The sequence below is a fragment of the Arachis hypogaea genome, chromosome 7 (assembly GCF_003086295.3).
Source record: "Arachis hypogaea cultivar Tifrunner chromosome 7, arahy.Tifrunner.gnm2.J5K5, whole genome shotgun sequence".
Lineage (NCBI taxonomy): Eukaryota > Viridiplantae > Streptophyta > Magnoliopsida > Fabales > Fabaceae > Arachis > Arachis hypogaea.
The window spans coordinates 81302735-81324922 of record NC_092042.1 but is presented as its reverse complement, the minus strand read 5'-3'; the positions used below and the strand labels follow the sequence as shown (position 1 = coordinate 81324922).

Genomic DNA, 22188 nt, shown 5'->3' with positions numbered 1-22188 from the left:
CACATTACTTTTTGCAGATTTGAAAAGCTTTCATGAACTCCACGCTGGCGCATTCATGATCTCGGACTTAAATGGATACAAATAAATAAGCCATGACTAATGCTTCACCATAATCAGCGCTTGTGCCTGCTGAATTCATGTGTCACTTCACACCTTTTGCCTAACTTTACTTCTCGCCAGAATCTTCCAAGTTTCCACACTACCTTAACCAACTTTAATTTGTCTAATATGTCCAGTCAATTGCTAAAAAATAACAAGTCAATAAAGGATTCCACTATTTTGATTTCTTCTTTTCTGAGATAAAAACTAATCAAGTCACCATTAGTCCATAACTTTAGTGGTTATGACTTTAAATCAAACGTTGACTTCCCGTCCCCCCACTCCGTTTATGAATAATGATATTTACTTTCCTTCTTGTTTGAGTTAGTTGTGTGTAGTAAATAAAATAGTAAGTGAACCATGCAGTAATTGTATCAGTCTAAAATGTACTCTACTATAGTCCGTAGTCTGTAGTAGTAATTGAGAATGGGAGTAATTGATAATAAATATAGTTGGTGGAAAAAGGAAACTATTGTGACAGCTAGCATGATGAGAACCCCATATATAATGTCTAACTCAAACTTTTCATTTTTTTCAGGTAGAACCATTTTTTACTTATCAAAATGAGAAGACATCACATCTAACTCAAAACCTTAAGTGTAAAGTTAACGATCTTTCATTTTATAAATTTCTCACTCTTTCTTATTTTCTTTAGACTAATTTCATACACTTCTCACACTTTAATGTGGTTAAGACTTAAGAGTGAATTTGCTAAAACATAACTGGACTTTAAAAGGTAGTTAATAAGACCCGAAAGAGACATGTTAATGTTAGTTACTTTGATTTTACCTCAAAAGCAGGGAAATTAAAGTCCAGCACCGTAATGCAACTATAGCGACCCTACTATCTTGATAACCATCACCTCACACATGAAGTCTCGTTCTTTTTCACAAACATATCAAGTCCTATACAACTTGTTCGGTCTCCTCCTTACAACTTCCATAACCTGTCAAGATCCACAAACCTTTCTTCCTTCATCCCCTTTGGTTTCATCCTGCTACAACAACCCTTCTTAAGGTACAGCATGCCTGCTTCATCGTTTCTGCCAGCTACTGCAAAATAAGGTTTGTCTTAGTCTCTCATTTTACGTGTATGCTAGTACTGCCAATGTAACGTGTCTATGGCTTCCTGGATTGTTGTAGTGATTAAATTAAAACTAGTGTTTATTATTGCAGCGATCAAATCATGGGGCTGTTGAAATGTGGAGCCTTGTTTTTGTGTGTGCTGCTTCTGTCCACAACCTGCTTGAGTAAAGAACAGCACATTCAGAAGATATATCCTGGCTTCAGTGCATCTAAGCTGGATTGGGACGATTATAATGGAATGTTCTTACTATCCAACAACTCGGCTTTCGCCTTTGGATTCTTTGGTACCCTTGATGTTTCCTTGTTTGTTCTAGTAGTCCTTCACCTGAGTAGCTACAAAGTGGTTTGGACTGCCAACAGAGGCTTACTTGTTAGGAATTCTAATAGATTTGTGTTAGAACATAGCGGGAATGCATATTTGGAGGGTGGCAACGGTGTGGTTTGGTCAACAAACACAACAGGACAAAGAGTAAGATCCATGGAGTTGCAGGACTCAGGGAATTTGGTGTTGATTGGGGAAAATGGGACATCCATTTGGCAGAGTTTTCACCATCCCACTGATACTCTTTTGCCTGGTCAAACCTTTGTGGAAGGAATGACACTAAAAACCTTTCCCAACCGCAACAACTTGTTCCATTTTCTTGCTTACAAGGCAGGTGATTTGGTTCTCTATGCAGGATTTGAGCCCCCACAACAATACTGGTCAAGCCAAAAGAATTTCAGTGGCAAGATTCATTCTGCTTCTCTGGTGTCCAATTCATGGAATTTCTATGACAAGAATGGGGATTTGCTGGGGAGAACTGTTTTCTCTGACCATTCAGATCCTGACTCATTTTGGGTTGCTATTTTGGACCCTACAGGTGCCATCTCTTTCTATGATCTTAGCAAAGGGAAGGGTGCTACATCTGAGGCAACAAAAATACCACAAGACCCTTGTGGCATTCCTGAGCCTTGTGATCCTTACAATGTTTGTTTCTTTGAGAACTGGTGTGAATGCCCTGCACTTCTCAAATCTCGCTTTAACTGCAAGCCACCTAATATCTCAACTTGTTCTAGGACTTCTACGGAACTTCTATATGTTGGTGAGAAGCTTGACTATTTTGCACTTGATTATGTTGCACCGGTTTCAAAATCAAACCTGAATGCCTGCAAAGAAGCTTGTTTGGGAAACTGCTCTTGCCTTGTGCTTTTCTTTGAAAACAGCACCGGGAGATGCTTTCATTTTGATCAGACTGGAAGCTTCCAACGATTCAAGGGGGGTCCCGGCGGTTTTACTTCATATATGAAGGTGTCCATTGATGATGGAAATGACCACAAAAAGCAAAAGAATGGGATACTGCTAATTGTTGCCATAGTAGTCTTCACAGTTCTGGTCATTGTTAGTCTTGTGGCAGGGTTCTGGTACTATAACAAGAAGATGAATCTTGTTAAGCATGAACAAGACACATTGGAGGAGGATGATTTCTTGGATGGTCTCTCTGGAATGCCTACTCGATTTACTTATGCTGCTCTCTCTACGGTGACAAAGAATTTCTCCACAAAAATTGGTGAAGGAGGTTTTGGCTCTGTGTATCTTGGTGTGCTTGAAGATGGAACTCAGTTGGCTGTGAAAAAATTGGAAGGTCTTGGACAAGGGACAAAAGAGTTCAAGGCTGAAGTGTCTATAATTGGAAGCATTCATCATGTTCATCTGGTGAAGCTTAAAGGCTTCTGCGCTGAGGGTCCTCATCGCCTTCTCGTCTATGAATACATGGGGAGGGGCTCTCTGGACAAATGGATCTTCAAGAACAGTGAAAACACTTTCTTGTTGACTTGGGATACAAGGTTCAACATTGCAATAGGCACAGCCAAGGGATTGGCCTATCTTCATGAGGAGTGTGAGGTGAAGATTGTCCATTGTGATATTAAGCCGCAGAATGTTCTTCTTGATGATAATTTCACTGCTAAAGTTTCAGATTTCGGACTGGCTAAGCTAATGAACCGCGAACAAAGCCATGTGGTTACAACTCTAAGGGGCACAAGAGGGTATCTAGCACCAGAATGGATCACTAACTATGCAATTTCTGAGAAGAGTGATGTGTTCAGCTATGGCATGGTCTTGCTGGAGATTATTGGAGGAAGGAAGAACTATGATCAGTGGGAAGGCCCAGAGAAAGTGCATTTTCCTTCTTATGTCTTCAGAATGATGGAGGAAGGGAGACTGAGAGAAGTTATTGACAAAAGGATAGACATTGATGATAAGGATGAAAGGGCTATGATTGCTCTCAAAGTTGCTCTATGGTGTATACAAGATGATGTCAGTTTGAGACCTTCCATGACAAAGGTAGTTCAAATGCTTGAAGGTCTCTGCCCTGTACCTGATCCACCATTATCTCAGTCTAGTTCTTTCACAGCCTTCCTGAAAATGAGTAGTGGAGAAGCTTCTTCTTCAGGACAGGGAAGCTTCTATAGTAACGTGCCACTTTCTTGTGTTCAATTATCTGGACCAAGATGATGATAAAGATGAGATGAATAGATACACTTTCCTTTTCTTTTTTCTTTTTGGTAACACCATCATATTCAAGTCAACTTGCACTTTTGCTTGTTACTTTTGGCCTAGTAAGTAACATCTTTTATGATGACAATGTTATTATATTGTAGCTTGGATTGCCAAAGCCATCAATTTTGTTAAACTAGAATGCATTTTGTTGTATATAGACTATTGTGTTGCTTATTTCCTGATTCGGATGAGAAATTTATTTGAGACAGAAACACAAATCTCAGTCTTGTTAGTTACAAACGTTGTTCTGCTTTGTTCTGTACTATAGTGTCCTCAAGATTTTTTGTCTCCATGGAGCATGTGTTTTTTTTTTTTTTTTTTGTGTCTGTGGTCAGAAAGTAAACAATATCATATATGCCAGAAAAAGAAGGAAAATGAATAATGAAGGTGCAGATATACTAAAAGATCATAAATGGAAAGAGACAAAATCAGAGAGTAGTGTGTTGGAATCAGTATAGATTGCCTGCATTGAACAAATTGTAGCTGAATAATGAATTGTGAATGATACTGTTTCTCATCACGTCCATGCCAAATGGTGAGAATAGACATTCTGAAAAGGACTCAGTCTCAAACAAGATGTCACCTCACCTTATCATTTTATCAATGAGCCTGACATGTGAAATAAATAAATAATACTAACAATGATAAAAAGGAAATCATGGAGGACTATTATTCATTATAGATAAACAAGCACCTAATACATTTGGAGCCGTTGTTTTATGCCATTATTAAAACCTGTCACCTATATTGGAAGAGTATCTTGTTGACTTTTATGTTTCTTTGTTTCCCTTTCTTTAGTTTTATCACTTGTTTTCATAGAATCAGATCAATGGATGTTCTTGATCAAAAGAACATTATCCATGAACTGTTCTTTATTCCTTAGCATCTACCAAAATTTCATATTACCAAAGGATACAAATTACAACAGTGCAAGCCTCATTGTCACATACACATAAAAAGTTGCCTTCTCTTATTTATGCCATAAGGTATTTACAACCAGACACTCATCTCAGCAAAGTCAACCCCACTTAGGTACTACATAGTATAATAGGAACATCACTCAGAGACAGAGAGGTATGCATTAAAATGAGGCTGGCCATTAGCTCCGTGAAAGACATTGCTGTGATCAGTTTGATGTTGGTGGTCTTTATCTTCCTCCTCTTCAGCATCCCAAAGGAATTTAGCATAAGAAGCCAGGACATAGCTGAAAATAAGTTAAGGTTTACACATCAGATTCATCAACATATAAGAAATATCAGCATAAAAATGAAAACCATATAATATCGAACACTTTGCTAACAAAAGAAACAAAAACCAAATCTTGATCCATGAATATATATCTTACCAATCATCAGGGGCGCTTTTAACAGCTTGATCAAAATAGCCCTCAGCACGATCAGCATCCTTCTCTATTTGCCAAATTAAATCGGCATAGAGTGACAAAACAGTTGCATCACCAGGATTAGCCAAAATGGCTCTTTCAAGATATTCTTCGGCTTTAGGATAATCTCCACGAACCTATATTTGCAAATTGAATATCAGTAAACCATTCATAGAAACAGAGAAGACAGAGCACAATAGTTTTCTTAGATCTTCCATGTATTGATAAGTTTCAAAAAACAAGCTTTACCTCTTTTAAGAACTTAGCATAATTTCCAAGCAGAAGCGCATTGTTGGGGTTAGCTTGAATCATGGTTTGGTAATAAGCATCAGTCTTATCTGATTCCCAGCCACTTCCATCTGGGACTCTTCCACTGCCACCACATATCTTGCCACCATTACTCCCCATCCCACCACCAACAACTAAAGTCTGCAATCCCCTATTACCTCTCTCCTTCTCTTCACCACCATCTTCATCATATTCTACTAGGACTTGCCTATCTAAACCTGAGACTGAGAAGAGTTCTCTGATTGAAGGTTTCCCTTTTGTTGTGTGAGTCATCACTTGGTCACTTTCTTTGATCTTGGTACCATGCTGACTCTTGAGCACGTTACTACGTGGTATGCAACTCTTGTTGTCGTTATGCTTTGTTGGGCTTTGATGATCTGATGAGTCAGGCAAGTTTTGTCTTGGACTGGCAAACGATCTTGTTCTAGAAAATTGAAGAACCCTTTCTGCTTCAGGGGAGGATGGTTCCCTAGAATGGGGTATGAACGAGGTTGGTATTGGTGCGGAGGAGCTTCTTAGTAACATTGTTTTGCTGTTTAGAGAAACAAACACAGAAGACAATGAGAGAAAGAAGAAGTAGTTCAAGGTATATAATTGGAAGAGTGGAAGTGAGTGACAGAAATGAAGCATTACAAAAGCAGAATCATGCAGCATATATATTATTAGAAGAGTTTTAAGTATATCGAGAATATCGGTGTTTCAGTTGTTTTAACCGTTGATTTGAATTATAAAAAATATATATAATATATATTAATTAAAATCAACTATTAAAATAACTGGAATACCGATATTCTCAGATACACTTAAAATTTTTTCTATATTATTAGCATAGGACAATACTAGTTGGAGAGCACAAACCTGTAAGAGAAGAACACGTTGAGTGCAAGTTGTTGGGACCCTGTTCCCATGTACTGTGTTTTGTTTGAAGGCTGCTGAATTCTACGGCCAAGAATTGTTGTTGCATGTGACAGAAATGGAGTCAACATCATCATTCTATTCTTTCCAATAGTGAATAACCATGCGGCAAAATCTGCTTGGCTATGCTGAAGTAACTGCATATATTTTGTTTGTATACGGCATTTGCTTATGATTGCAACATTCCACAGCTTTGATAGCCAAAGAGGGTAGCTACACTGGAGTGGCAAAGTGGAAACAGACACATGCGATATTTTTATATCTTATATATTGTTGTCTTGTCACTACTCACTAAGCGTGAATGCACGATCAACTCAGACTCAATGATAATAAATCCATGATTCTCTAGTTTGTATTGTTCATAATTCTGCATTGATGAATATATTATATAGTGGTGCCAATAAAGTAACACAATAACATTTCATTGTGTTGGGATTGAGTATTGATGGACACACTTCAACATTATTACACTGGAGCGGGGTTATTATTATGATAATGATGAGTAATGAAAGAAAAGATAAGATAACAAGAACAGAACAAAACAAAAATTAGAGGACAAAAGAAGCATCTGGAGAAAAATAACGCGACAGAGACAGAGGCGTGGCACTAGCAAGTAAAATAAATATCTCGAGCAACATGGTAAGTTACCCACGTCAATCCCATAAGCCATAACAGATGTTTTTAATTACAAAAATTAAAGAATAGAAAAGAATGCGAACTTTTATTGATGGTTGATTGATTAAATTGAATTGAATTATGAAAATAAAATTAAATATATATAGAGTATTAGTCTAAGAAAGATAAAAACAAATAAGATGAGATAAGAATAACTAAAGATAAAATAAAATAAAATAATAAAGACTAAAATTATAATTGAATTTATGTATTCTGTTGGATTGAATTTATGAGCTACGACACTTCTTTATTGTTGTTATAGACTAAGGTAAAAGAGTAGTTTAATAATTCCCATGTCATGTGACAGTTCCAGGTGACATCGTATAAATCCTTGTGTTCATGTGTTGGAGCAGTACTGTCTAAGAAAAAAAAAAAGGTGAGTGGTATATTCAATATTCATTGATAGGAATTGGTAGCTCCTGAGAGAAGTGACAGCCATGAAAATGATGGACTTCGAAATGGGAACCGTTCTCTTGGCACTCTCCCATCCTTATTTCTTCTTAAAAGCGTGAATGTTTTTTCACCAAACCAAAAATATCATTCCGATCCTTACGGTTTCAAAGCCCAGACAATACATAAACAAATAAAAGTTCGTACTTAACTATATTCACTAATAAGAAAGAGACATTTGACTGTCCATAAGCAACTAGATCTAGAAAATCATAAATATCAAATGTGCTTCATGCATGAATCAAATTCGCCACGTAAGACTCCACTAAATGGGTTCACCGAACCCAAGTTTATAATTGGGCCTCCATTAGCTTTCCATCTAGTGATCTAGCCCAATATCATCCACAATTACGTAAAAAGTGAAACAAAATATACCCAAAAATAAAATGAAAAAAAAAAAGAGAAAAAGATGATTCAGACGAAAAAAATTTTGCGTGTTCTTTTGGATTAAATAAGTATCTTTTTCCTGTATTATTTTTTAGAAAAAGTATAAGTAGAGAATGGAAATATTAAATAATATGAATAATAGATATATTTTAATATTAAAATTTAGATGAATAATTTAAAAATATACTATGTTTTTATTTGATTAGTGGTTGTTCATATTATTTAAGAAAGTGATTGATTATCTAATATAATCCTATTTTTTATTCTATTTTAATGATATGAACTAAATTGACTTATTGAGATTAATTTTTATTTATTAATTAAAAAGAATAATAAATTTAAAATAAAAACTAATTAAAGGATCAGGAAAAAAAAAACCTCAGATACTCATAACACCTAAAAAATTTCTGGATTCTGACAATAGATAGTGGCATAAGAGGTATCACTGCATCATTAAGTATGGACTCATTCGGAATTGGATCAAACTCTATTCTCGATATGTAAATTAAATCATTAGTCTTAAATACAATTAAATCAAATAAACCTCCCAAATTACATCTAATCTAGACTTGAAACAGTGATGCATCATGCATGCATGCGAGTAGTGGAAAAGCAGACTTGATGAATCAACTAACTGGAATGAGGATATAGAAAACTAAGTAGCGCAGCATGAGTAACAAACTGGTGTAATTAGTTGACTAATCAAAATCATCATCACATTAATTTAATTGATTATATGGTCATGATATTCATATACACACACACAAGACATAGAGAGTGAGAGATGAGAGATGGATGAAGTGTGCGTAAGCAAGCACTAGTATTATATAGAATGAAGGTGCAGGAAATGGGGATTATTAAGGGTGGAAGAGCTTATTGCCGCATGTGCATCGCCATGAAAGGAGGTAATAGCTGTCATCCTTATTATCGTCGTGTTTGAAGAGACCCTTACTCCTTCTGTGGTTGGGAACAATGACCGTAGCCATGCATGGCCTGCACTTCATGCACTTGTCTACACATGCCGGAGGCCTTGACCCTATCACCGCCTTATTATTGCTTTCGTCCTCGCCCAACAATGATCTACCTCCTGCATCACCTGAATCAATGTAGAGACGCATGCACTAATATACATAATCATCAAATCAAAGGGTAGCTAGTTACATTTTCCATATATGGGTAGCTGGCTTTGAGGGAGGTTTTTTACCTGATATGGGAAGTAGAAGAGTGAGGGAAAAAATGAAAGCCACAGTGAAGAATATTGCAAGTTTGAATCCATGTGGAGCCATGTATTATGGAAGGGAATTGAAGGGAAAGAGTGAGTGATGTAAGTCACAGTGGAAGGAAGGAGTATAGTGTGTGTATTTTAATTTGTGAATGAATGTATGTGTTTGAGAAAGGAATAGAAAGTGATTCCTTTGGTTGAAAAAAATAATAATTTTGGGGAGGGGCTTACTAGTATTAGGAGAGATGTTTCCTGTGAGAGAGACAATGATCTGCCTTCATAGCTTGTCAAACCAATAAAAATGGAATTCCACACACACAGTGAAATATGTGCTATTTTCTTTTCTTTGCTTTCATTTTGGGGAACTGGTGAATCTGACTTTGGATTGTTGGTGAATAGTAGTGGTTCTGACTGGGGACACACCAAACCAGAGTATGTGATCCCAACCATCCCTATTTCCTTGGGAATCTCAGCCTATTGTTCTCATCCATAACCATTGCCCATCTTTAACTTTCCCTTTGCTTAATTAATTGCTGCATTCAATGCTTACAAACACTCTTTTCATTTTTGCTTTGCTCCGGTCAAATGAAGCCCAACATTTTACCATTTCATAGTACTGTACTTTGTTAGCAAAACTCTGCTGCACTCTGTAGCTAAATATATAACTTCCATAATAATACATCTTTCTCTATAATTGCATATCTATATCCTTGTTTTACCAGATTTCTAATTCTCATTTATGACTTTTATTCCGTTCACTACACTAATATTTAAGAAACATAACATCATTTTGCTTAAGAAATCGCATGGTCCGACTCATGGTTGGGCAAATATGAATTTTGGAAACTAGAAAACGGACCCTTCGAGTTATTTATTGTTTTCAATTTTTTTATTAATGGAGAACTCGCATGGTCCGAGTTCTATTTCACTGACACCACATGGCTGTGGAGCATCTGTATTCTCTATATCCGAGTCCAACATTACTTTTGTTTCCATATTCAAATTAAAAAGTGACAATTTGCATGTGCTTAGTTAAATATGAGAATAGTTTGATAGTAATAGAAAATATGCTTCTAGATGTAACATGGTGATGAGATTCACTGTTGATCTGCGCTGACACAGGAAGGCTTTTCAGCAGATTAAGCCTTCAAAGTTAGCTTACTCTATCTACGCCATAACGCCAAGCCGAAAAGTTGAATCCATTTGCAGTTTTTAACTTCAACTTTTACCTAATTTCTCTTTATCATCACATGGGAAGGACATGCATCAGCACCACTCTTTTTTTTGTAGGTTTTTGGCTAAATAAATATAATTAGAGAAATTGCATTGCAATATGATGTTATGAGATGTATACTATTTTTGAATTTGGAGAATGTGGCAAAAGAGGGAGAGGGGGCCAATGTGACTGTGGTTTTCACCTTGGAGAGTTGATTACTATTTTGGTGAGATGCAAGATGCGCATGCATGGGGGGATGTACGGGAAAATAGAAATGGGCAATGATAAGACGTTAGCTTGGATTAGGAGAGAAAAGAGAGTGCAGAGGAACGTAACTGTTTATATCATTACGGCAACGTCATCTGAGCCGTACACTTTTCAGATCTGAGATTGTCACTGATCTTCTCATTGTCCAGTCCATTTCCCCACCACCTACTGATAGTAAGTAGATCGAGTCTCATTCATATCTCTCACAACGAGGACGCTGTCTACCTTAGTGGGTCCCTTCCTTGTAAACTTTGCAAACAGTACACTCCACCTCTCATGTGGACAAACCCAACCTTTATTATCAATTGGGACAAACACTTTTAGTATACGTATTTAAATACAAGTTCTAATACTTCCTCAACACTTGTAACTGCTATCTCCAATCAATGTTCGAATCATCTTATATCCTTAAATCATTTCATTATACTTGATTGTTGCCGACAATTAATAAATGTTAAATAAAATAAATTTTAGTTGCTAAAATTTTTTGATTACCAAACTTTTCCTTTTTTGTTGGGAGTATCAAAAGTTCTACGACTTCAAATTGCATCATGCTAATTTCTAAACGAAGGAAATAGATCCTCTCCATTTTTTTGAACACTTAAGAGAATAAAGTATGATCTTTTACCTTTAATTCTATAAGTGAGTCCAAAATTAAATAGAAGAGAGAGAGCAATGATAGGAGAGAGAGAGAGAGCAATGAATGATAAACTATCCAGTTTTTTTTACCACCGGGGAGACCCTAAATAAACTGCCAATCCAAACACGTTTAAAAAAAAAGGTATTAAATATAAGCGAAAAAAAGAAGGCAGTATTTTCCCATTGAATAAATAATCGATAATAACCCGACAAGGCTTTGTTGCAGTACTTCTCTAAGCATGATTGAAATGAATGATCATACCCAAACATACGTGAAATCCCAAGTTTCATCATTTCTCAAGAAAAATAAAATAAAATTTGGCAAAACTAGCTTCTAGAGAGAAAGGGCCATCAATAAAATAAAATAAAATTATAATACAATTATGTCATGGCTAGGCCTGCCGAGAGAAACTTTTCCTTCATTGTCAAGTGACACAAATAACGTTATAAATGATATACAAAGTGCAGTATGCCCAATCTTCTTCCTCTTACCAGAGAAGCAAGAACTAAAATTATTTCCGGTATCTAAGCAAATAGCAATCCTTCATCAACCTTGTAGGGGTCAGTCATAGAGGCCCTCTTGTTCCCAAATGTCCACAAGAAAATCTACCATTTCCTAACAACATTTTTTTAATATAAACAAATAATCAGATAACATGTTTTTCATCCGGACATGATCATATAACTATTTTTAGCTTCAACTTTGTGATGACCAGGAACTAAATGCTTACCGCAAGAGGGATAGGCTGGGGGAACGGCTTGTTACTCCCCAATAAACTTTCATACGTTGCATTCCAACTGTAACCCATGAATGGATATTCTCATCAGCAACAGATGGAAATGCATTGATCAGTTGATCAAACTCTACTAGTTTTCAGTCTAAAGAACCAAGATAAGAAGAAAACAAGCCTTGGAACAAAACTAATCAAACAAGATAATTTACCTCAATTTGGGTTCTCGCAATTGTTGTGCTTGGTTCTCAGATTTCTTATTTCCAATCCAACGTTGTCGAGTCTGATTCCAGAGAATAAGACCTGCAAAATATTTCTCATATTAATTTCTTTTTCTTTCCCTTCTTAGCCAATTTGAGAATCACAGCTCCCACATCTTTCAAAACCCGATGTACTACAACTTAATATAGGGACTAGGGAGATGGAAAATCAAAATGAAAAAACCCAATGAAAAACTGGCCAAAATATCCATGAAGACCAGTTGCAGATGCAAAGACGACCCATCTATACCAGATAGAAGATTGGATTACCCAAAGAATCGCATCGAGAACATGCATAGAACCAGAAATCTGAGAGATTACTTCAAATTAAGTAAAAAATGTGTTATCTAATAATAAAATCCCCAAAAGGAAAGCGACCAAGGCATCTCAATAAAGTCAGAACAAGGAGAGAGCTCAACTGAATCGCCATGAGCCTTGGTACTAAAAATGGCTCATATATTAGCTTCAAGATGGAGCAGATACAACTTGGCAACACCCAGGAGGATCAGCAAAATATAACAAAAAAGTGAGAAGTATGCAGTAGCTAGTTACAGAGACATCAGTTTTATATTACCATCATTATAGCCCCGTAAAGAGAGAACCACCCCTAAAATCATGTCGTGTTGTAAAGAAGGCCAATCAATCAACCCAGAATGCTTTAATTTTTTATTGTCCAAAGTCATATTATTCGTCTTAAATTTCAAATTCATAGTTAATCCAAAAAAAAAATTTTTCTGTTAATTATCTAAATACACAGTTTAAAAATAGAAGATACCATGATTCACAAATTCAGCAGGGTTGCCAGGATCTGCAGCTTGGTTTGTTACACTGGTTGATGAGATGCTTCCTTGTGACTGAACAGCACTGTTGTCCATATCATACGTGCTGGTGGTCCAGAAATCTTCTGATGTGCTAGGTTTCTTCACCGGCTTACCTTGCTTTGTCAATCCTTTTGGTGGCACATCCACAGAACTGATTAATGTGGGCTGCTTATATCGTCCAAGACAAGCACTGCTCTGTTACAATCACATTAAATTCGATTATGCATCACAATATAATCATATGATTGTTAAACCAGCAACCGTGGATTCATATACAACAAATCAGTACCAACAAATAGATTGACGCACGCTTCAGCTGTAAGTTTTTGTTACGTGATTAATTGGTTATCACACAATTTCTCCCCCAACAGATAAGCAACATAAACTACGGATATATCCAAGCTAACAAAAATGAAGTAACAATATTTTCCACTCATAACATCAATTGCTAAAACAAACAACAACAAAGCCTTGTCCCACTAAGTGGGGTCGGCTACATGAATTGCTATGCAATAATTAAATGAATCAGCCATGGACCCTTTTGATGTATTCCTCACTCCACTCCAGTAGAAAACTATGATTTCTAAATTTCAACAAATGACACAAAGCAGTTTCGTTGTCACAACACTAGCAGAAAGTAGCTCAAAGTTAGGAATGCCAATCAACACCAGGTCCAACAGATCCCCCCCCCCCCCCCCCCCCACCAAAAAAAGAACTAGCTAGAAGCAGAGTATACACGTCACCTCAATTTAGAAGATTAAGATAGTTGTATAATGATCGAATCTATTGGGGTAAAGAAAAGGAATATGAAGCGCTTCTCATATGCAACCTCATGGATATAGAGTAATGCTGAGCTCAGTCCTAGTGATTCCTTTTTATCAATTTATTTTTTGCAGACAACAATAAGTATAAAACAAAGACAAATCACTGGGAAAAAGAAAGAAAGAAAGAAAGAAAGCTCAAAAACATTAATTTCAATATTATCCTAAGTCCCAAACTATCACCATACATGATTAAGACTTATCGGTCCAAACAAGCGAAATTATCGATACCGATAAAAGAATAAATCGCAAATTTGCTAAAAAGTTAGAAATAGAAGGAGCTAAATTTCAGTGGATAGGATTGGATTCAGAAACATACCCCATATGCGTGCAGTGTCTTAAAGACCCCTCAAAAACCCTAGTGAGATCAGCTCAGCTGTGAAGAATTCGGGGGGAAATGGAGAAGTCGAACCCAATTCCTTTCAGGTAGCGAAAAACCGGAGAGCGATACTGAAAACTACGAAGGCAAAAGGTAAAACTAATATTAAAAAGAACGATCAACGATGAGGTAGAATCAAAGCAAGAGTGAAGAGAGAGAGAGAGAGAGAGAAGAAAAAGAATTGAACCTTTTTTTGTTTTGGTACATGTGTTCCCTTGTTTGCTGAAACTGATAGCCTCCTTTTCTGAAGTGGCGATTGGCGAAGGCGATAGCGTTTTGGATTCTTCTTTCTTCTCTCTTCTCTGCCAACGACGAAGAATTATTTGCCCATGCTCCGTCATTATTTATCCACCACCATCTAATAATTTTCAATTACTTCAATTTTCTTTTCCTTATTTTTTGTTGTTTAATATTTTTTTACTTGTATCATCTGTTTTACAGTTCCTAGCTTCCTTGCTTTTCTTTTCTTTTTGGGATGAAAATTTCTTTTGGTTATTTACTCTTTTTTTTAACAGTAGAGTATTCTTCTAAGCTAATGGATGTTAATTAATAATTATGATTCCACTTGACATGTTGTGATCTAATTTCTGATTTTATTAGGTACAAGGCTTATAGGTGCTTATTGTGTATATCTGTTATTCTCAGAATTAAGTCAATTATTCTAGTTTTTATTAAGTTCCTAATATTATAGCATAGCATGAATATGCATGATTACCTGTCACTTAGTAATTAGTAGAATGAACTAATAAATCACATTAAAAAAAGCAGCCGAAATTAAAAAAAAAAAAAATTGATTAGCTAAGAGACTTGCTTGCTTCAGAGATGAGTAGGTAAGTCAAAATTGGTATGAAGATTATCTTATAAAAGTCAAAACTAAAGAAAATTTCGGGAACCTTGTGTATTTGTGATGTTCATTAGATTTGGGCTTTGGTTTATACGGCCCATTGTAGCAACAGGGATTTAAAAGCCCGTGATGCCTAATCAATATGAAATGGGCCCATCAAACCCGACCCAATATTTCTCATCCCTTCTTTTCGGGTCTACCACCACAGCCGGTATACCACCACCTCCTTTGCCCGCGAAGAAGCAGTTGCCCTCGACGTCGTTCTAGTAAAAGGAAAGCCAAAACCCTAATCTGCTTAGTGAACGTCTCCTTCCTCTTCCTCTCGTCACGCTCTCACTGTCGCTCTCGCACTCAAGCTCTCTCGTCTCCGGTCTCGCGCTCAAGCTCGTCGTCGCTCTCTGTCTCGTCACCGTCTCGCAGTCAGCGCGCGACTTCCCTGCTCTCGTCGTCGCCGGCGGCAGAAGCAACAGGTCCCGGGGCACTCAATCGCGTGCGTCGCAGGCGGCAGAAGCAGCAGGTCCCGGTGCACTAAGTCGCGTGCTTCGCCGGTGGAAGAAGCAGCACGTTCCGGGGCTGATCGTCGTTGTCGTCTTCTTGCTTCGAGCCTCGCGGTCAGCTTCAGCAGGTGGTCCCCGATTTGGTGAGTTACAACAAATTCCCTGTTCTTTCTTGCTCAATTTTGTTCCGTAATTCATCTCTGCACCTTGATTTTGTTGCTGAAAGTTGAATTTGTTGCCGAAAATATTCCTGAGCTAATTTTTTTTGTTGCTGAAAATCATCACTGAGCTGAATTTTTTACTGACTATAACCTTGAATCTGTTGCTGGCTTGTTGAAAGAATGACCTAGCTAAATTTTTTGTTGCTGTAATTCATCACTGCACCTTGATTTTGTTGCTAAAAGTTGAATTTGTTGCTGAAAATATCACTGAACTAATTCTTTTGTTGCTGAAAATCATCAGGGTTGAATTTGTTACTGATTATCATAACCGGAGTTTGAAAATAACCACTTGGCTAAATTTTTTGTTGCTGTGTATATCTGTAAATCATCTTGAGCTAAATCTTTTGTTGCTAAAAATTATTATTGTTGAAAATGAGGTTCATGTTCTCTGCAACTCAGAATAAAATTGTTCAGTTAAATTGTTGTTCCCATGCCCTCTTTTTTTTGTTTTGCTAGAATATTAAAGATGTCTTCATCACAGCTCAGTTGCTATTATGAATTATTCTTGGTATTGATTTGTGAAAAATAGACAAATCTAGATATAGATGCAAATCAAAATGAAGGAAATGTTGATCAAGCTTCAAATTTGTCCTAGGAAGATATAGATGCCAACTTTGAGATCACTCCTTGAATTTGATTTACTGATTGTGTTATTTTTTGCTCTCTCTCTTGTTCATCTAAATTGAAAAATTATTTTGTACTAGTGATTAGTTTATTATCTCTTTTTGCATAATTAGTTATGTCTAAAAATTGATACTTGATTATTATTAATGTTTGTGAAGACATGCATTATAGGTTTTAACTTTTGATTTTAATTTTATTTTTATAATTTTACATTTTTATTTAATTATGACCGAGTCAAGTGGGTGAATCAGCAATCCACTGGTTGAACCAATGACCCAATTGACTAAGTCAATTACCAGTTCGGTTCTGATAACTACGGTTATAGAGCTAACAAAATCAGCTCATTCATTCACTACACCAATTTCCACTCATCAAATCCAACACAAAACCTAAAAGAGTTGCTTTTTGGCATATTTTGTAGCGGTTAGTGCCTCAATTATTAATTCTGTTGCAGAGCAGGAAAGTTAAGAGCTTGTTATTTGAGTGGTTTTGGTGTGTAAGCCATGGATTTTGAATCCAAGTATGATATTGCTGCCACTGCCAACTTCATTCACATTCACAACTTCACCAGAGTTGCTTTACAAGTAAGATTCTCTTCCTGACTTTTTCACTTCCTTTGAGTTTCTTTTATATTTTAAGAGTTTAGACCCCACAACTGAGAAACCGGAAAATAGCACAATTATTTGAGTAGCTATAAAATTCAAAAGTACCATGTAGTTTTCCATGCAAAACAACTGAAAATATTGTCTGTTTGGTCTTCGGCTATTTATGAAAACTAACCCACTCCCCATCAACAGAATTTGAAGTTTTATGTGTAACTGACTAACAGTCCTTTAAGAACTTTAGTTTCCAGATCATCTCCTAAAAGATTCAACAAAAGTGGTTGCGGCTCTACGCAAGAGACTACAATCGTTGACCCAACCTAGTGTCACAGGAAATTGGAATGAGACAAACATTGGACTGTTTGTGATGGCAGATACCACCTATGGCAGCTGTTGTGTTGATGAAGTCGGAGCATCACACATCAACGCTGATGTTGTCATACATTATGGACATACATGTTTTAGTCCGTGAGTACTTCTAAAACAGGCTTTTTGAAAGGAAAAAGAATTGGGCATGTTACATGAATCCTTTATATTTTTTCATCTTTAATTGTTGTGATGAATCTGATATGATTATAAGTTTATAACCATTTTTTATGATACATCCAAGTCATCTAATCTGTTATACAGAGTGTTATGCCAAATGCATAATTCCCAGTTGCTATGTTTCTCTGATTCAAAATGTTTCTTGAGTACTTATGGTCACTATAGCAAGGGGTTTCATAATTTAATTCTTCATGCTGCTATAAAGATTGAGATTCTACTTGTGTGCTTCCATTTAATTCCTACTTTTTTCTGCAGGACAACAACTTTACCGGCATATTTTGTTTATGGAAAGGCTTCCATTTCCACAGCTGATTGTGCTGAAAGTATTTCAAAATATGCCATGACCAATAGCAAGCCTGTCTTGGTATAAGTAATTGTTTAACATTTATGGTTTCTTTCACTAAAAAAAAGAAATAAGAAAAGAAAAAGAGAGAGAATAACTGATTTGTAATGTATGGAAAATGAAATAGATGTAAACTTGCTCCAATGATATATGATCATTTATAAGTTGGACTTCCAGTATAATTTCTTCCAGAATAACTTTCAGACATTTATACATATGCATTTAACCATTTTGTCCCATTTGAAATACAGGTTCTATATGGGCTGGAATATGCACATTCAATACAACAGATAAGACAGTCACTGCAAGAATCATCAATTTTAAAAGTTCACTTTGCAGATGTTCCATCTTCTTTTATGCTTCCATCAAAAGATATTACAAAAATAAATGGGGTCTTGGAACCAGCTAGTGATTGTAGTAATACCTCTACAATCAATGGGGATAGTGGGACTACATATAGCATGGGAGGATTGATTTGGAAACTACCTGATGGACAAAGCATAGATGACTACTTGCTCTTTTGGATTGGAATTGATAATTCAGCTTTTGCAAATATTGTGCTCACGTTCAATGTCTGTGAAATAGGTGAATAACTTACTCTATCACGCATCTAGCTCGCATAAAATTTGAATCCAGCTTGACTTCTTGTCTACTATAAGTTCTTGGGCTTCTTCCTCCGCCCCCCTGCCTCCCTCTCTCTCTCTCTCTCTCTCTCTCTCTCTCTCTCTCTCTCTCTCTCTCTAAGTTTCATGATATTGTTTTTAGTCAGATATGATGCAACAGAAAACCAAGTGATGACAGACTTGTCACAACAAAGGAGGATTCTTAAGCGTAGGTATGTATCTCAACATAAACAAACCAGTCATTTGGGTATACCTCCTTGAGCCTTTCAAAATTTACCAAGTTCAGGTGATGACCATGCAGATACTACCTGGTTGAGAGGTCTAAGGATGCTAATATTGTTGGGATTTTGGTTGGAACTCTTGCTGTTGGTATGTTTACTGTTTAAACTTTGGTTTTTCTTGCATGGTTTTGCTAATATGATTGGATAGAAGAGTAATATATTTGTATCTAGTTAAGATAGAAGATTAATATATTTGTATCTAGTTAAGTAAAATTCCAAATTGTCAAGTAAACCTTGAATAAAATGAGAAGAATATGATCCTGCATTGAGTTACGTTATTTTTCTTGAATATTGATGCAGCTGGCTATCTACACATAATAAATCAGATGATGGAGCTCATTACTGGGGCAGGAAAAAGGGCCTATACTTTGGTTATGGGAAGACCAAACCCCGCCAAACTAGCCAACTTTCCTGAGGTGAAGTTTGATTCACTATTGCCATGTACTGCAGTCTGACTTTTTGGCTCAGAACTTGCTAACAGAGCTTGAAATTTTTATCAGTGTGATGTTTTCGTATACGTCTCTTGTGCTCAAACGGCTCTGCTGGATAGCAAAGAGTATCTAGCACCAGTTATTACTCCATTCGAAGCAACGATAGCTTTCAGCAGGTAGCCCCATCATCGTCTATCTTAATCCGCTTAAATATCAGAAATTCCCACTAAGAAAGAAAAAAGATATCACTCATTTTACAATCCACTTATACTGATGGGTGCATATTAATATTATTTTTCTTCAAGCTTTACATGTATGACATACATTTCTTATTTTTTATGTTACTGTGTTATTCTGTTTTCAGGGGAAGTCAGTGGACAGGAGCTTATGTGATGGAATTTGGCAATCTGATTAATTTGCCTCACGTAGAAGTCCAAAACCAGGAGAAAGAAGCACGATTTTCATTCTTTCAGGGTGGCTACGTGGAAGATTTGGATAATCAAGGTAGTTTTTATTCTGTATTACATCTAAGCACCTTGGGATTTTTGTGGTTTCATGACATTCAAATTATCATCTTCCATTCATAGCCCACTGATGATAACACAAACCCAGCTGCTTGATTGTACAGACTAATGTCTTGTTTGAAAATTTGCTTATAATTTAAAACTCCAGCTGGTAAAGTGGCTCATGTTTTCTACTTCCAATGAAGAGAGAAAAAATGTAGAAGTTTTATGGGTTTTTTCATTTTTCTTATTCCCTTTTTTTTTGTTTGCATTATGTTGGTAAGTTAGAAAAGTAATTTTCAGACTAGACCCTACATGCTCATTTTTTCCCCCTAACCATCCAATGTTATTTCACTAGAACATGTTGAGGAAGAAAGAGAAAGAGAGGCTCTTGCTTTAGTTAATTCGACTGAGAAGGCGCTGCAATTGCGGGATAATTGTAATTCTCTAGTCCATAGTGGTGCTAGGTCAGGGGCAGAGTTTTTAGCAAAGCGATCATATCAGGGTTTGAATATGCCCAATGAGAACACCTCCCCAGAAGCATTTGTAATAGGACGAAGGGGAAGGGCATCTGTGTACGAGGATGAGAAGAACAAACGTGAACTTCCGTGACATTCAAAATTTTGTTACAACCTGCTAATAGTGAATGTAAAGGCACAAATATGGTAGGAATGGCTGAGGGGATTTTGTCATATGCATTAGATTATTGTAAGCAGGGTAGAGAGTCACCTAAACTCCTGGAGCTTGGGAAAAGTTGAATTGTAAAACTCAACCCTGTAGACACAAACAATTGTAACAACTTGTGAATTAACTTACAGTTTGATCATTTTGAATTGATTCATGCTGAATCTTGACCAAATATTGAGGGAAAAGAAATGCTGAAGTATTTTTATTTGCAAGTGTTAACGATATTATTATTGATATAATAATAGTTCACAATAATATTATATGAATTCCTTTTGACGTCTTGAGCATAACTTAGTTTGCAAGTTGTAGTTGTATGGATCAGAAACTCGAGACTTCCATGGATCTGTTCAACACGTTAATATGGTCGACTGAGTCATAAGTCCAAAAAAGGTATATATTTATGGCTGCATCACGCATGGAAACAGCTGTAGACTGAGAAACAATCCAGTTTGCAAGTTTGACAAAATCAAAGGCCATAACCATAAGCAAAACATGAAATTTCATTAGGAATAAGATGTCTGATTTAGGAGCTTCTAATCAAGTTCTTAATTGTGTGTTTAGAATCTTATATTACCTGTTTGATATATTTAAAAAAAAAAAACTTTACATGATATTGTATTATTTTAGTATTTTATTTATGTGTAGGTGGCCTTGATATTTATTCTTATATTATTATTGTTGAAGGGACTCTAAATATAAAATTCAATAGTCAACCACGTTTATTTTCATTTTCTTTTCTTTTTTCTTTAGGTTAGATGTTTGATCATTCTAGAATTTTACATGCAATTAGAAGACATAGTCAGTCTTAAAATTCAAATAAAGTAGTAGCATCTATTTGCAAAGTATAAGGTCTAAAAGTTTAATAAATGTGTCATAAAAACTCAGTAATAAATGGAGAATCTGAATTCAAGAAAATATTGAGGATGATATTTCAGAAATGGGATTGTGCTTTTGTTAATTTATATCATGAGAATGTCCCTACTATTTTTAAATCTTTCCCTGAATTGCTGTAATGCTACTTGTATTGTGCTTGTTTCCTCCTTAAATTATGCATTGGTTGGGCTCCGAAGTATTTCCTTTCACATTTGTGGTTTTGGTTCTTATTACATTGATTAGGACTAAGGCACACTCAAATTATCCCTGTCCACTTTCATAGTTTCATTGATGCACTTAACTTGTTATGTACTTATGTTATATGGCCCATTTCTTTCCTTTGGTTCATCTACCTCCATGTGAAAAAAATAATATTGTGAATCATTAGATAAGTCAACTAAATATATTTAATTAAATATGTTAAATTATTTTATAATTTACAATATCATTTTTAGATGAAGATGTCATTATGGAAATAAAAAAAAGGGGGGGGGGGGAATTTTTGTAGCACCATGCGGCTACACGTGCATGGAAGGTTAAATTAATTAATGACATTTATCATAATCTACTTTGTTCTTTTAACAATCCAAAAAGTGTTGCTTTATGAGTTCATACATATGAGTCATCTCACTTTTTTTCACATTATCAGCTTCTTTTTTGACACACAGCTGTAATTGAAATCTGTTTCACATTACCATTTTCAATTTAACGGTGAAACAGTAAAAGATGGATAATGAAAATGACTCATTTTGGAATTTGGAGCATTGAACTGAAATATTTAAAGGCGGAAAAATAATGAATGGCCCCACACTTCCACACCGAAAAATAGTAAGAATGGAGAAAACAACGAGTTCTAATTACTATAATAAAAAAAAAATGAACAATCTTAAACTATTTGATTCATTTGTCTACTAAGTCCCATCTAAGAAAATTGTTGT

At 35.9% G+C, this 22188-nt stretch overlaps 4 protein-coding genes and 1 long non-coding RNA gene across 10 annotated transcripts; 2 read left to right on the top strand and 3 right to left on the bottom strand.

The window, feature by feature from the left end:
• Window positions 1-871: 871 nt before the first annotated feature.
• LOC112703764 (G-type lectin S-receptor-like serine/threonine-protein kinase SD2-5) lies at window positions 872-3963 on the top strand. The gene is made up of 2 exons (XM_025755352.3): window positions 872-1163; window positions 1275-3963. Exon 2 carries the CDS (start codon window positions 1285-1287, stop codon window positions 3676-3678), a length of 2394 nt encoding a protein of 797 aa, XP_025611137.1. The 5' UTR covers window positions 872-1163; window positions 1275-1284; the 3' UTR covers window positions 3679-3963.
• Window positions 3964-4670: 707 nt separating this feature from the next.
• Window positions 4671-6233, bottom strand: LOC112703765 (uncharacterized). The gene is made up of 3 exons (XM_025755353.3): window positions 5354-6233; window positions 5069-5241; window positions 4671-4927 (listed from the first exon to the last, which is right to left on the bottom strand). Exons 1-3 carry the CDS (start codon window positions 6044-6046, stop codon window positions 4780-4782), a joined length of 1014 nt encoding a protein of 337 aa, XP_025611138.2. The 5' UTR covers window positions 6047-6233; the 3' UTR covers window positions 4671-4779.
• Window positions 6234-8513: 2280 nt separating this feature from the next.
• Window positions 8514-9152, bottom strand: LOC112701697 (uncharacterized). The gene is made up of 2 exons (XR_011864286.1): window positions 9024-9152; window positions 8514-8915 (listed from the first exon to the last, which is right to left on the bottom strand). It is a non-coding gene; the product is annotated as an uncharacterized lncRNA (long non-coding RNA).
• Window positions 9153-11498: 2346 nt separating this feature from the next.
• LOC112703762 (uncharacterized) lies at window positions 11499-14253 on the bottom strand. Of its 2 annotated transcripts, none has more exons than XM_025755350.3 (5): window positions 14116-14253; window positions 12930-13170; window positions 12107-12197; window positions 11895-11961; window positions 11499-11779 (listed from the first exon to the last, which is right to left on the bottom strand). In XM_025755350.3, exons 2-5 carry the CDS (start codon window positions 13027-13029, stop codon window positions 11726-11728), a joined length of 312 nt encoding a protein of 103 aa, XP_025611135.1. In that variant the 5' UTR covers window positions 13030-13170; window positions 14116-14253; the 3' UTR covers window positions 11499-11725. The 2 variants fall into 2 exon arrangements, with proteins under 2 accessions (XP_025611135.1, XP_025611133.1); XM_025755348.3 differs by having other exon boundaries at window positions 12930-13165.
• Window positions 14254-15264: 1011 nt separating this feature from the next.
• Window positions 15265-20589, top strand: LOC112703761 (uncharacterized). Of its 5 annotated transcripts, none has more exons than XM_025755345.3 (11): window positions 15265-15659; window positions 16783-16945; window positions 17208-17431; window positions 17765-17873; window positions 18104-18437; window positions 18618-18687; window positions 18777-18844; window positions 19057-19172; window positions 19257-19363; window positions 19552-19691; window positions 20049-20589. In XM_025755345.3, the coding sequence occupies exons 2-11, from the start codon at window positions 16865-16867 to the stop codon at window positions 20300-20302; spliced, it is 1503 nt and encodes a 500-aa protein (XP_025611130.1). In that variant the 5' UTR covers window positions 15265-15659; window positions 16783-16864; the 3' UTR covers window positions 20303-20589. The 5 variants fall into 5 exon arrangements, with proteins under 5 accessions (XP_025611130.1, XP_025611129.1, XP_025611132.1 ...); XM_025755344.3 differs by having other exon boundaries at window positions 15488-15659; window positions 16816-16945; XM_025755347.3 differs by having other exon boundaries at window positions 15488-15659; window positions 16816-16945; window positions 17200-17431.
• The last annotated feature ends 1599 nt before the right edge of the window (window positions 20590-22188 follow it).

Coding starts and splice junctions, on each gene's coding strand:
- LOC112703764 (XM_025755352.3), top strand. CDS start 1,285: ATGGGGCTGTTGAAATGTGGAGCCTTGTTTTTGTGTGTGCTGCTTCTG.
- LOC112703765 (XM_025755353.3), bottom strand. CDS start 6,046: ATGCTGCATGATTCTGCTTTTGTAATGCTTCATTTCTGTCACTCACTT. Junction 5,242..5,353: donor ATGCTAAGTTCTTAAAAGAG/GTAAAGCTTGTT, acceptor TTGCAAATATAG/GTTCGTGGAGATTATCCTAA. Junction 4,928..5,068: donor AAAAGCGCCCCTGATGATTG/GTAAGATATATA, acceptor ACTTATTTTCAG/CTATGTCCTGGCTTCTTATG.
- LOC112703762 (XM_025755348.3), bottom strand. Junction 12,198..12,929: donor TGCTGAATTTGTGAATCATG/GTATCTTCTATT, acceptor AATATTTTGCAG/GTCTTATTCTCTGGAATCAG. Junction 11,962..12,106: donor TTGCGAGAACCCAAATTGAG/GTAAATTATCTT, acceptor CATGGGTTACAG/TTGGAATGCAACGTATGAAA.
- LOC112703761 (XM_025755345.3), top strand. CDS start 16,865: ATGGATTTTGAATCCAAGTATGATATTGCTGCCACTGCCAACTTCATT. Junction 16,946..17,207: donor TCACCAGAGTTGCTTTACAA/GTAAGATTCTCT, acceptor TAAGAACTTTAG/TTTCCAGATCATCTCCTAAA. Junction 17,432..17,764: donor GGACATACATGTTTTAGTCC/GTGAGTACTTCT, acceptor TTTTTTCTGCAG/GACAACAACTTTACCGGCAT.